Source organism: Antechinus flavipes, chromosome 1 (assembly GCF_016432865.1).
Source record: "Antechinus flavipes isolate AdamAnt ecotype Samford, QLD, Australia chromosome 1, AdamAnt_v2, whole genome shotgun sequence".
In the NCBI taxonomy this organism is placed as follows: domain Eukaryota; kingdom Metazoa; phylum Chordata; class Mammalia; order Dasyuromorphia; family Dasyuridae; genus Antechinus; species Antechinus flavipes.
In genome coordinates, this window is record NC_067398.1 from 119,647,589 (window position 1) to 119,662,140 (window position 14,552).

The 14,552-nt window shown below is 32.6% G+C and overlaps 1 protein-coding gene across 9 annotated transcripts in view; it reads left to right on the plus strand.

The window, feature by feature from the left end:
- Positions 1–14,552, plus strand: part of SPEF2 (sperm flagellar 2) — a 235,389-nt gene that overhangs the window by 151,044 nt on the left and 69,793 nt on the right. For all 9 annotated transcript variants that reach the window (XM_051989705.1, XM_051989711.1, XM_051989718.1 and 6 more), the window contains one exon: positions 13,268–13,422. In XM_051989705.1, the coding sequence (XP_051845665.1) occupies positions 13,268–13,422 (155 nt within the window). The remainder of the gene's footprint in view (positions 1–13,267; positions 13,423–14,552) is intronic.

The window sequence follows — 14,552 nt, forward strand, 5'->3', positions numbered from 1 at the left end:
ATTTGATAAAAAAAATTTTAAAAAATACTTGAGTGTAGGAATAAATGGACTTTTCCTTAAAACAGTCAGTAGCTTCTATTTAAACCATCAGCAAGCATCATATGTAATGGGAATAAACTGGAACCATTCCCAGCAAAATCAGGAGTAAACCAAGATTGCCCACTATCACCATTACTATTCAATATTATATTAGAAATGCTTGCTTTGGCAATAAGAGTTGGAAAAACAATTAAAGGAATTAGAGGAGGTAATGAGGAAACCAAATTATCACTCTTTGCAGATGATATGATGGTATACTTAAAGAACCCCAGAGATTCTACTAAAAAGCTATTAGAAATAATCCACAACTTTAGCAAAGTTACAGGATATAAAATAAATACACATAAATCATCAGCATTCTTATACATCACTAACAAAATCCAATAGCAAGAGATACAAGAGAAATCCCATTTAAAATAACTGTTAATAGTATAAAATATTTGGGAATCTATCTTCGAAGGGAAAGTGTGAGAACTATATGAGCAAAACTACAAAACACTTTTCACACAAAGTCAGATCTAAACAATTGGAAAAATATCAAATGCTTTTGGATAGGTTGAGCAAATATAATAAAGATGACAATGTTCCTAAACTAATCTATTTATTTAGTGCTATACCAATCAAATTCCCAAGAAATTATTTTACTGACCTAGAAAAAATAATAACAAAATTCATCTGGAAGAACAAAAGGTCACGAATTTCAAATGAATTAATGAAGAGAAAATCAAATGAAGGTGGCCTAGCTGTACCAGATCTAAAACTATATTATAAAGCAGCGTTCATCAAAACCATTTGGTACTGGCAAAAAGAAGTTGATCGGTGGAATAGGTCAAGTTCACAGAACAAAATAGTCAATGACTATAGCAATTTAGTATTTGACAAGCCTAAAGGCCCCAGCTTTTGAGATAAGAATTCACCGTTTGACAAAAACTGCTGGGAAAATTGGAAACTAGCATGGCAAAAAGTGGGCATAGACCCACATTTGACACTGTGTACCAAAATAAATTCAAAATGGGTTCTTGTTAAGGAATGATACTATAAAAAAATTAGAAGAACATAGGATACTTTACCTCTCAGATTTGTGGAGGAGGAAGGAATTTATGACCAAAGAAGAACTAGAAATCATTATTGATCACAAAATAGATAATTTTGATCATATTAAGTTTTAAAAGTTTTATATAAACAAACTAATGCAAACAAGATTACAAGGGAAGCAATAAGCTGGGAAAACATTTTTACATCCAAAGGATCTGATAAAGGCCTCATTTCTAAAATATGTAAAGAGTTGACTGAAATGTATGATGATTCAAGCCATTCTTCAATTAATAAATGGTCAAAAGATATGAACAGACAATTTTCAGATGAAGAAATTGAAACCATTTCTAGCCACATGGAAAGGTGCTCCAAATCACTATTGATCAGAGAAATGCCAATTAAGACAACTCTGAGATACCACTATACACCTGTCAGATAAGCTAAGATGACAGGAAAAGATGACAAATGTTGGAGGGGATGTGGGAAAACAGACACAGACACATTGTTGGTGGAACAATTCAATGAAACAGGTGAATTCCATTTGTTTCTAATGAAAAAACCAGCACTAAATAAAAAATTTGACCTCCCACTATAGGACTCAAGAGAAGCAGAAAAAGGTAAAAATAACTCTTGAGAACTGTATTTCTGTTATGGACATACATAAAGACTACATCAATAATTTGATTTTACTGATATAATATAAAAAGGGAAGTAGAAATGGAAAGGAATAATATCAGAAAAAGGGAAAAGGAGAGATAAAAAGAGGGAAATTACATCCCACAAAGAGGCAAAGGAAACCTATCATATTTGAAGGAATTTAGGGAGGGGGGAACATCATGTGAATCTTATTCTCATCAGATTTTGTAATGTTCTCTTTGGTTTGGTTTTCTTGGGGTCTCTGGGAGCAGTTTCCAGTTGTAATCACAAGAACCACCAGGGGTTAAAGTCCAAATCCTTTATTGTCTTTTTTCAAAATCCTATCTCCTTCACTTGGGCCTTGGCTAGTTTTCTTAGAGGCCTACCTCTCTCCTTGGTTCCAAGAGCTTAAGCTCTCGCCTGTCTTTTCTGCCCTCTGAATCTCTCAGAATGAATCCTGGCTGAGGCTCCTAGCTTATATTCTCTACACTGAGTAGAAACCAATCATTATATCACTAGGAAACCATTATTTGTTGTAGGATTAAATAAATCATATTGAACCATGCTAAAATTAGATAACCATTGTCTCTATCAATTCCACTGACTTAGTACCTGGTAAGAATCCTTTGTTTCAAGTTCAGAGTTCTGGCCCATAACAAGATTTGGCTCAAAGAGAAAATAATTGACATATTTGATTTACAAACTTCCCTCACCTCATTAAAAAGTGGGAGAGAAAAAGGGAAAAGGAAAAGAATAATAAGGGAAAGATATAAGAAAAGAAAAGGGATTCAAAGGGGGTGAGAGGGATTCTAAAGAGGGAGAGCTGCAGGAGGAAAGTGGTTCCCATAAATTTCATACTAGGAAGGTGGGTAAGAAAAAGAAAAGCATAATCTGGGGATAATAATATGTCAGGAAATAGAGAATTTGTAATTTTAACTATAAATGTGAATGTGATGAATTCTCCCATAAAGTGGAGGTGGATAGCAGACTGGATCAAAAGCTAGAACCCTACAATATGTTGTCTACATGAAACACATTTAAAGCAGAAAGATACATAGAGAGTAAAGGTAAAAGGCCAGAGTAGAATCTATTATGCTTCAGGTGAAGTCAAAAAAGCAGGGGTAGCTATCCTTATTTCAGATGAAGCAAAAGCAAAAATTGATCTAATTAAAAGAGATAAGGGCAGAGATTCCAAACATGGCTACCATGTGAGGACCCTCTGTCCACTGGACCCTCTATCCAGTGCCCTCCTTATCTCTACCTTCGCCTGTACTTTAACTTTGCTTATCTAATAATAAACCTCTTTTATCAATCTAGAAAAAAAAAGAGATAAGGAAGAAAACTATATCTTGCTAAAGGATAGCATAGACAATGAAGCAATATCAATACTAAACATATATGCACCAAGTAGTATAGCATCTAACTTCCTAAAAGAGAAGTTAAGAGAGTTACAAGAAGAAATACACAGCAAAACTATAATAGTGGGAGACTCAACCTTGCACTCTCAGAATTAGATAAATCAAACCACAAAACAAAAAAGAAAGAAGTTAAAGAAGTAAATAGAATACTAGAAAAGTTAGATATGATAAATCTTTGGAGAAAACTGAATGGAGACAGAAAGGAGTATACTTATTCTCAGCAGTTCATGGAACCTATACAAAAACTGACCATATATTAGGACATAAAGACCTCAAAATTGAATGCAAAATTAAAAGACAGAAATAGTAAATGCATTCTTTTCCAATCATGATGCAATAAAAACTACATTCAACAAGAACCTTGGGGTAAATAGGCCAAAAAAAATTGGAAACTAAATAGTCTCATGCTAAATAATGATTGTGTGAAACAGCAAATCATAGACACAATAATTTCACCCAAGAGAATGACAACAATGAGACAACATACTAAAATTTGTGGGATGCAGTCAAAAAAGTAATAAGGGGAAATTTTATATCTTTAGAGGCTTATTTGAATAAAATGGAGAAGAGAAGATCAATAAATTGGGCTTGCAATTTAAAAGCTAGAAAAAACAAATTAAAAACTCCCAATTAAATACTAAACTTGAAATTCTAAAATTAAAATGAGAAAATGATAAAATTTAAAGTAAAAATCTATTAGTAAATAAAACTGAGTTGGTTTTATGAAAAAAACCAATAAAATAGACAAATGTTTGTTAAATCTGATTAAAAAAAGGAAAGAGGAAAATCAAATTGTTAGTCTTAAAAATGAAAAGGGAGAACTTTCCACCAATGAAGAGGAAATTAGAGCAATAATTAGGAGTTACTTTGCTCAATTTTATGCTGATAAATTTGATAACCTAAGTGAAATGGATGACTATCTTCAAAAATATAGGCTTCCCAGATTAACAGAGGAGGAAGTAAATTGTTTAAATAGTCCCATTTTAGAAAAAGAAATAGAACAATCTATTAATCAACTCCCTAAGAAAAAATCCCCAGGACCAGATGGATTTACATGTGAATTCTACCAAACATTTAAAGAACTCCAAAGTTATATAAACTACTTGAAAAAATAGGGAATTAAGAACTCCTACCAAATTCCTTTTATGATACAGACATGGTACTGATACCTAGGTTGAAAACAGAGAAAGAAAATTATAGACCAATCTCCCTAATGAATATTGATGCAAAAATCTTAAATAAAATAATAGCAAAAAGATTACAGAAAATCATTCCCGGGATAATACACCAAATAGGGTTTATACTAGGAATGCAGGACTGGTTCAATATTAGGAAAACTATTAGCATAATTGACTATATCAATAACCAAATTAACAAAAACCATATGATCATCTCAATAGATGCAGAAAACGCATTAGATAAAATCCAACATCCATTCCTATTAAAAACACTTGAGAGTATAGGAATAAATGGACTTTTCCTTAAAATTATAGGTAGTATCTATTTAAAACCATCAGTAAGCATCATATGTAATGGGGATAAATTGGAACCATTCCCAATAAGATCAGGAGTGAAACAAAGTTGCCCACTATCACTATTATTATTCAATATTGTATTAAAAATGTTAGCTTCGGCAATAAGAGTTGAGAAAGAGATTAAAGGAGTTAGAATAAGTAATGAGGAAACCAAATTATCACTCTTTGCAGATGATATGATGGTATACTTAGAGAACCCCAGAGATTCTACTAAAAAGTTATTAGAAATAATCCACAATTTTAGCAAAGTTGCAGAATATAAAATAAACCCACATAATATCAGCATTCTTAGATATCACTAACAAAATCCAGCAGTTAGAGTTACAAAGAGAAATCCCATTTAAAGTAACTGCCAGTAGTATAAAATATTTGGGAACTTATCTGCCAAGGGAAAGTCAGGAACTATATGGGCAAAACTACAAAACATTTTCCACACAAATTAAGTCAGATCTAACCAAATGGAAAAATATTAAGTGCTCTTGGATAGGACAAGCAAATATAATAAAGATGACAATACTACCTAAACTAATCTATTTATTTAGTGCTATACCAATCAGACTCCCCAAAAAAATATTTTAATGACCTAGAAAAAATAACAAAATTCATCTGGAAGAACAAAAGGTCAAAACTTTCAAGGAAACTAATGGGAAAAAAATCAAATGAAGGTGGCCTAGCTGTACCAGATCTAAAACTATATTATAAAGCAGCAGTTACCAAAATCATTTGGTATTGGCAAAGAATTAGACTAGTTGATCAGTGGAATAGGTTAGGTTTACAGGACAAAATAGTCAATAATTATAGCAATCTAGTGTTTGACAAACCTAAAGTCCCCAGCTTTGGGGATAAGAATTCACTGTTTGACAAAAACTGCTGGGAAAATTAGAAATTAATATGGCAGAAACTAGGCATTGACCCACACTTAACACTGTACACCAAGATAAGATCAAAATCGGTTCATTATCTAGGCATAAAGAATGAAATTATAAATAAATTAGAAGAACATAGGATAGTTTACCTTGCAGACCTGTGGAGAAGGAAAGAATTGTGACCAAAGAAGAACTAGAGATTTAACATTATTGGACTACCTGCCAACTGGGGAAGGGGGTTGTGGAAAGGAAGGGATAATTTGGGGGAAAAAAAAGGTTTTGTAAGGGTCAGCATTGGAAAAATTACCCCTGCATATGCTTTTTAAATAAAAATTAATTATTTTAAAAAGATAACTTATAAAAACCGTATCTTTTGGTACATCCAAGGGGGTTGAAAGTGACCATCTCTACAACTGGTTCAAGTCATCATTGATTCAATACACTCAATTTTAAAGGGTGACAGCATCTCACTTCTATTAACCATTTAATATTCAGATTAGGTTTTCCAAGGAAAATTTACTTCCAAGGTACAACAAAAACAAACATATAAACATTCTCTCCCCTCTGGGCTGACAGCAACACCCTGGCTGAAATCCTGGATTCACAGCTGCCTCCTGTGAGTCAGGAGACTGGGGATTCTGTTATCTAGTACCTAAAACAGCAACAAAAAAAAAAAAAAGGATAAAGGAAAGACCAAAAAACTCCAAACCCATCTCTGTGGCCAGAGAGTCTCGGAAAATAAAATAGTCTGTCCTTCTCCTCCCCCGCTTATGGCATAAGGCCAATGCTGTTCATGAACAAGACTTTCATACCTGGATGGAACTAGAAAGAGAAAATGACTCTTACATCTGCCAGGTAGATGTAAAGACAGACTTTCTCTTAGCCAGGTACTGGAAAGAGGTTGTCCCCATTCACATGTCTTCTCCCTGAAGCAAATCATCATTGGAGTTTCCCACATAAATACCTCCCTCTTACATGACTTAGAAATTCACAAAGTCCCATTATGCTTACTTATGTCTCTTGTATAGCAGGGCTTTTTAAATTTTTCTATTCACAACTCCAATTCACATGAGAAATTTTTTCATGACCTGGGGTACATAGGTTTACAAAATAGGATACAAATAAAACATACTGATAATAAATTATAATTTCATGATGCCCACATTCAGTTACAAGACCCTCCATGGAATTGTGTCCCAGTTTATGAAACTTTGCTCTATGGAAACTATTTCATTTTCTTATTTGTATGCTCAGAGAATAGTATAGTATATATTACATTTCTGGTACTTAATAAATATCTATTAATCAAGTTCTTTTCTTTTACCAAGATCCCTACACTTCCCTAATCATTTTTCCTATACTGGATATTCTTCAGCTTATTATTGTCCTTTCTAAAATGTGAAAGTCAAAACTGAATACAATATACAAAATATACTCCAGGACTGGAAATTCAAAACTGAATACAATATTCAAAATGTAGTCTGATCAGGACAGAGCACAGGATTTCCTATGGTTATTATGACTCTATTTTTCAATATTTGTGTTAATTATTATAAATTTTTGTTAACTCTTAATAATATCCTTAATGTTTCAATGTTACTATTTACTATCCATGTCACCAATTTAAAAAAAAAAAAAAACATTGAATAGCATAAGAACAAGCACAGATCTCTCAAGATAGTCTATCAATCAACCCATCAATAAACAAGCATCTATTAAATGATTGTTTCTGGAATTATGCTAAGTATTGGAAAAAGAAAGAAAACAAGAGAAATGGTTCTTTCCTCCAGGGCATTGACATTCTCAAGAATGGCAAAAAATTTGTAGTCAGTACAGCAATATAAGTAGGTAGAAAGAAATTGAAGATTAGAGAGAAGTGGGAAGTAAAATGAAATTAATAGTAGTCTTTCACAAAAAGATAGGATGGGATGGAGTCATAACTACATATGGAGGGGTAGACCATGTCAAGAAGGAGGACTATTTCTTCCTCAAAGACTAGAAGATTTCAGTGGTTTAAGATTAGGAGAAGGGATTTAGAAGAGGGAGTTAATAGTAAATTACCTCAATTTTCTTGGTAAAGGCTGAATCAATGTCTTCAAATTAGGGAGAGGATAGAGAGAGTATTACAGGAGGCTTGAAGAAAAAATGTTTTCAAACTACTGCTGTGGTGAGTGAGATAGAGAATCAATAAATCAACAAGTACAGGAATTGATTTGCTTCATAGAGACCCAGTTGAGTCTAAATAACAAATTTGTAGTGCAAGTAGTCTGCATGATTGAATTCCTTCCTTCCTGTAGCTTCACTTATAGCTCTTCCTCATAACACCTTAACATCATCTTTTACTATTTCCTCTTTGAGAAAAAAAAAAAAGAGTCCTTTTCCTGCATGGCCTGTCCCTCTGCATGTAGTTATGACTTCATCCCATCCTGTCTTCTCTAGAAGACTGCTACTAATTTCATTTCACTTCCCACTTTTATCTTTAGTTTCTTTCTATTTACTTGTTACTTCCTTGCTGACTAATGCTAGTAAAAAACAGTGTCAGTTGGATTTGGAAAAGTATGACCCAGTTATAGAACATAGAGACAAGGAAATTGACAATAGAGGATCATATAAGAGGTTGAGATTAGTAAGAGAGGGTAGTATAAGCAGACTGGAAGTGATGGTCTGGGAAAGTACCAGAGACTAGAAGTACTGGAAATAATGATCAGGAGGAAAGAAGGAAGAAATAGATGGATGGATGGATGAATGGATGGATGAAAAGACCTTTATTAAGTACTTTCTAAAGGTAAAGGTCACGTGCTAAGTTTTGGGGATACAAACAATAGTATGCCAATCTCTGCTTTAAAAGAGGTTGCACTTTAACAGGCAAAACAATAAATACAATATATTTAAAAGAAGTGAAGCGTACAGGGAGTTTGGTAACAATTTATCAGTAAAGGAATTTTGATTTCTTGATCATGGAAAAATAACATTTTGGGGAAGATCAGAGTTAAAGGTGTAACCATCCCTATAGCTGAGTTGGAGTGGATATCAAAGGAATTGAGTTGTAAAATGGGTAAAGAATGTTGGAGGGAACATCCATGTTAACATTCAAGTCCCCTAGTATGAAATCAGCAATTTAGGCACAGAGAGACTCTCTGCTCATAAAGAAAAGAGAATATTTTGTGGACTGGAAGATAATAACTGGGTAATTAATTTGCATATAATAAAGTTCAAAGGAATTCTTTCAGTAACCTAAGATATAGTTCATCTGGGCCCATTGACTTAAATTCATCAGAACAGATTAATATTTGACTCTTTCTCATCTTTGACATCAAATCCATATTAGCTCTATTATTTTGTCTGAAAAGATAGATTTTAGCTCCACACAAAGAAAATTAACAGTCCTCTTCAACAAAATAACAGAATGCTAACAGGGTAATAAGTTGACAAGGAAATTGTCCTGGCAGAAATAGGATAAATATTGATAAGGGATACCTGTACTAGGATAAAAGGTTGGAATTAAGATTCTTCTTATAATACAGATTGAGATATATCACAAGTGATACTACATTCCTGAAATACACCTACAATGATGAGGAGAAAAAACTTGCTATAACAATATTTCACTTTTAATAAAAGGGGAAAACAGTGTAACAAGGTGACCTTTTTTGGGTAGAAGTAAATTTATCACCCAGGATTAAAAAAAATGTCACTATGTTCTTTGGCTCCTTAACAAGCTTAACCAACAAATAAATATATAAAGTAAAAATAAATAAAAATTAAATATCCCCTATTTGGGGGAAAATCCCCAATTTCTAAAATACTTACCCTAAATAGTGTAGAACCAATTTAGAATGTTCTAAATATTTTATAACCTCCAAATAATTTCTTCTATCCTGAAAAGTATTATTCTTAGTTACTTGTCAATAACTAATTTGTCCTGAATACTTTTTACAGAAAGTGATTTTCATCTGTCTTATTGTGAATGTGGTTTTTTGCATGTTCCCAGGAGGGTACAGTTTTGTCAGTTGGAACTCAATTTCTGTTGGTCTAATAAATCAAAGCATGACAGGTGCAAGTGTTTGTTGCTAAAGTTTGAGATTAGTAGGCATAGGAAAACTTAAAAAGCTCTTACTTTCTCTGAAAGGAAATAGAAAAATGCTCAATCTTATTCTTCCCAATCATTTTGCAAGTGTTATTTTCAAATATAAGAAGTGCAATTCATATCTTTATGATTTTTAAATCCAAATAAGCAACCTAAAATACCTTTTAATGTGAATGGTTATTTTAATTTGAATGCACATTATCCTCCCTCTGATAATTATTCTCTTCATGATTTTAAGTGAATCATTTAACCCATTAGATTAAGTAACCACTGGGGGTCTCTTTGAATACTCTATGAATCTATAAGCAGAAAGTAACTACATATATTTCTTCCTTGATTTATGATATAGTGCTACAAAAGCTCTGATTATATGGAGGATCTAAACTGAAACTTTCTTTTTCGGAAGAGCATCTTCCAAGAAAGGTATAACATGTTTTCCATGTCACCCAGTGGATTATAGATTTGCTTGTTCAGAAAATATGCCTTTTTCAGTTCAAGAGAAGACATTTAGATGTCCTTTGGTTCACTTCAATTAAGTTTCAGTGAAGATGTAATTATTTTTGTCCTTTAGAAAATTCATCATTTTTAATAATACATGCTGGTTCTTGGTAGTTGACTACAAATCATAGGATTTTCTTGGCATAATTCTATGGATTGTGTTTAACTTCAAGATAATTTCAATAGAGCTGATAGCTTCAATTTTTTGGAGTTGAATAAATTTAAGCACCAAGGAAGTGTGAATCATTGGAAAGGAAAGGCCTGGGAATAAGAAGATCTGCATTCTAATCTTCATGTGATCTTGGGCAAAATCATCTTACCTCTTGTTTCAGTTTTTTAATCTGTAAAAATAAATTAGCTCTAAATATAATTAATAATAATAATAAATAAATAAATTTAAAGAATGCAATACACTTTATATTCATTACCATGGACAGAAAACATGAAATCCCAAGTCACACCCAAATGTAATCACATTGTCTTTTCAATCATAAGATCTTGCCCAATAATTCTACCTTAGGTTGGATCTGTACTCAGTATTGGTACTGATTATCCATTTAATTTAAGATTATAAATTAAACAAATAATATTAGCTTAAATAATGAGGAATAATTAGATAAATAACTAATTATAAATTAGATGAATAAATTAGAACCCTTACCCTAAAATTCCACAAATAGAAATAAATCCTACATGTTGTACATATTGAAAAGCAAATATTTGAAATATTATCCATCACAATTTGTAGTTTGAGGACTAGTATAAAGATTCATTAGAATGTTTTCAACATCTTTTGCATAGCAATTAAAGAGATCCTGCTTCATTTCATAGTTGGAGTTAGAATGTGCCAATATGCCCTCACCTTTCTATTCTACCTTAAGACTCAGGCAACCTAAAAAGTCGGCAGCTACACATTTAATTGATTCTTTTTTTAAATTTTTTTTTATTATAGCTTTTTATTTACAAGTTATATGCATGGGTAATTTTACAGCATTGACAATTGCCAAACCTTTTGTTCCAACTTTTCCCCTCCTTCCCCCGACCCTCTCCCCACGATGGCAAGTTGACCAATACATGTCAAATATGTTAAAGTATAAATTAAATACAATATTAGTATACGAGTCCATACAGTTATTTTGCTGTACAAAAAGAATCGGACTTTGAAATAGTGTACAATTAGCCTGTGAAGGAAATCAAAAATGCAGGCGGACAAAAATAGAGGGATTGGGAATTCTATGTAGTGGTTCATAGTCACCTCCCAGAGTTCTTTCACTGGGTGTAGCTGGGTCAATCCATTACTGCTCTATTGGAACTGATTTGGTTCTTCTCATTGTTGAAGAGGGCCACATCCATCAGAATTGATCATCATATAGCATTGTTGTTGAAGTGTATAATGATCTCCTGGCCCTGCTCATTTCACTCAGCATCAGTTCATGTAAGTCTCTCCAGGCCTTTCTGAAATCATCCTGTTGGTCATTTCTTACAGAACAATAATATTCCATAACATTCATATACCACAATTTATTCAGCCATTCTCCAATTGATGGGCTTCCATTCAGTTTCCAGTTTCTGGCCACTACAAAGAAGGCTGCCACAAACATTCTTGCACATACAGGTCCCTTTCCCTTCTTTAAAATCTCTTTGGGATATAAGCCCAGTACATTTAACTGATTCTTTAATGATTCTGCTTTACATGCAATCAATTTTTCTATATCTCTTCAAACATAAATGCCAATATCATTTTCTGAATAATCCGCAGCATGAGTGGTACCATTGGTGAAGGTATTATTTTCCATATCATACTATACTGTACCATGGCACATCACTTAAATTCAAGGGGATTGTGTGAAATGGTGAGATTTTACTTATCTCTTTTGTGTATATTTATTATCTCTCTAACTAGAATACATACTTAGGACTCCTACCAAAATATATTTATTTTGTATATGTGTGTATGTGTGTATTTGCATGTGTGTGTGTGTGTGTGTGTGTGTGTGTGTGTGTGTATGTTGACTTATCCATCTTTGGATTTATATAGAGATAGAAGGAGGTAAGGGAAAAGAGAGACAGAGACAGAGACAGAGAGACAGAGAGAGAGAGAGGAGATTCCTATAAATCTAAATTAGATATAAACATGCCTCATTGATCCCCATTCTTCTTAAACCTATTTTCAATCCAATCAGTGAAGATTCCTGTGAGTCTAATAACAAAGACTCATCATAGATATATTGATTGATCAATGACTGTGCTGATGGAGGACCTAACACCAAAAACTAGAAATTCCTAGCATTTAAAAAAAAAGAATGAGTCTTGTTCCCTAAAAAAACATGAAGAATAATTTTGTCTTAAATTAATGAAGCCATCAATATCACTGACAATTATATAGCAATTTGAAGGATGCAATACATTTTATATTCATTACTATGAGACAGAGAACATGAAATCCCAAGTCACCCATAAATGTAATCACAGTGTCTTTTGGATCATGACATCCTGCCCAACATTCTACCTTAGGTAGGATCTGTGCTTACTACTGGTATTGGTTATCAGTGAAGATAACCAATATCCCATCTCTGGCTTTTAAGCTGTCATTAGTAAAAAGACAGATACTCCTTAATGAAACTACTTTGCAATAACCAATATCCCATCTCTGGCTTTTAAGCCAACTGTCATTGGTAAAAAGGCAGATACTGCTTAATGAAACTATCTTGCCAGTGGCTTCATATCCTAAGTTCTCATGAATAGTATTTAGAGATGTGTGAATCAATGCCTAGCAGAGTTCAATAAATATTGATTGAATACTTGATTGAGAGACCTACAAAGACCCTAAAATGTTAGAAATAATACAATCAGCTCTACATTTTACAAATAATGCTCTTTTGGTTTAATTTCAAAACCTAGTAGAAATGTTCTTTTTTTTTTTTTTTTTAATGAGGAAATATGTTAACATTTGCGTTAAGGAAGAGGTTGCAAAGTTAAGTGATAACTTTATACTCCAAAAGGTAAGACACACATTATTTCCTGACCAAAAAAAAATGCTTATCAGAATTTAAATGGTAATTGGAAAGAGAGGGGGGGAAGGGGGCAGAGAAAGAGACAGAAAGAAACTGTCTCACTCTTTCTTATATATTAATCTTCATTTTGCTTTTGAAGGTGGAAGTTTCACGTTTCCAAGACACAAAGAGACTTCTTCAAGATTATTATAGGGGAATAGAAGGCAAAATTCCCATTGAACTTGCTAAAAGTGGAGGCACTCGAGTTCCCCTGATAAATCTCGAAGATGAAGAGGTACCTGAAATCTATGCCAAGTAAGAATATGGGGGGGGGGGGGGTTAATGTAGCTTTTTAACTGGTACTTTTAAATTACATTTAGATATCCTTTATGGGAAACTTCAAATTTATAGATTATTATCTATATAAGTGCTATATTTCACTGAAAACAGTAGGCATTATTATCCTAATTTTATACATAAGGAAGCAGAATTAGAAAGACTTAAGTGTATTATAAATGTACTTACTCCAAACAGTGAATCTGATAAGAGACTATTTAATTAGGTTTCTAATTGCCTCTCTAACTCTAGTAAGCAAATGGTATATATAGTGAAGGAACAATTTATTTTAAGATAAAAAATACAAAACATTTTGTGAATTCTTGACTTTCATAGGCCAACTTCCTTCACTTCTCCCTCCCCCCAAAAAAACCATGAAAAGAACCTAAAACACTGAAAGAAAAGAAAAAAACACTGATTATAAAGGAAATTTCAAAAAGCAACAAGTATAGCAGCAGTCAGGAAAATCATGGTTTAAATCCTGTCTGAAATGCTAATTAGCTCATACTAATCAAGGTTAAATCATTATACATTTCTTGGCCTTGGTTTCCCTATTGGTAAAATAGGGAGAACAACATCACTTATTTCACTGAGCTGTGAACATCAAATGAGTTAAGTAAATTAATATATATGCCAAAGAATTATATTAGCTTTATTATATAATATATTGTTAGTTATATTATGTAATATATTAATTATATTATACATTTATATCTATTATTATTTACAAATAACAGATTAAAACATAAAAACATTTATCAGCATAAAATATTAAATTATGGAACTTAAGAGAAAAGGAAGGATTAATTTGAAAGTAATATACTAATATGAGGCATTAATTTTTAATCTGTCAAAGGATAACCTCAAAATAATGTATAATAAATTCCCTTGATTTGGAGGGGAAAAAAGAAACAAAACACACAATGTTTTGTCTCATGTCTCTTTTGTCAGAGTAACTGAGCCTAGAGGAAGAAGAGTAATAAGAGGATATAAAACAACAACAAAAGTGATCATTGATGGGTTTATATAGCCATAGAGGCAATAGATAGCCAGTAAGCATTCATTATGTGTCATACATTGTGCTGAATACTTAGAATACACGACAAAAG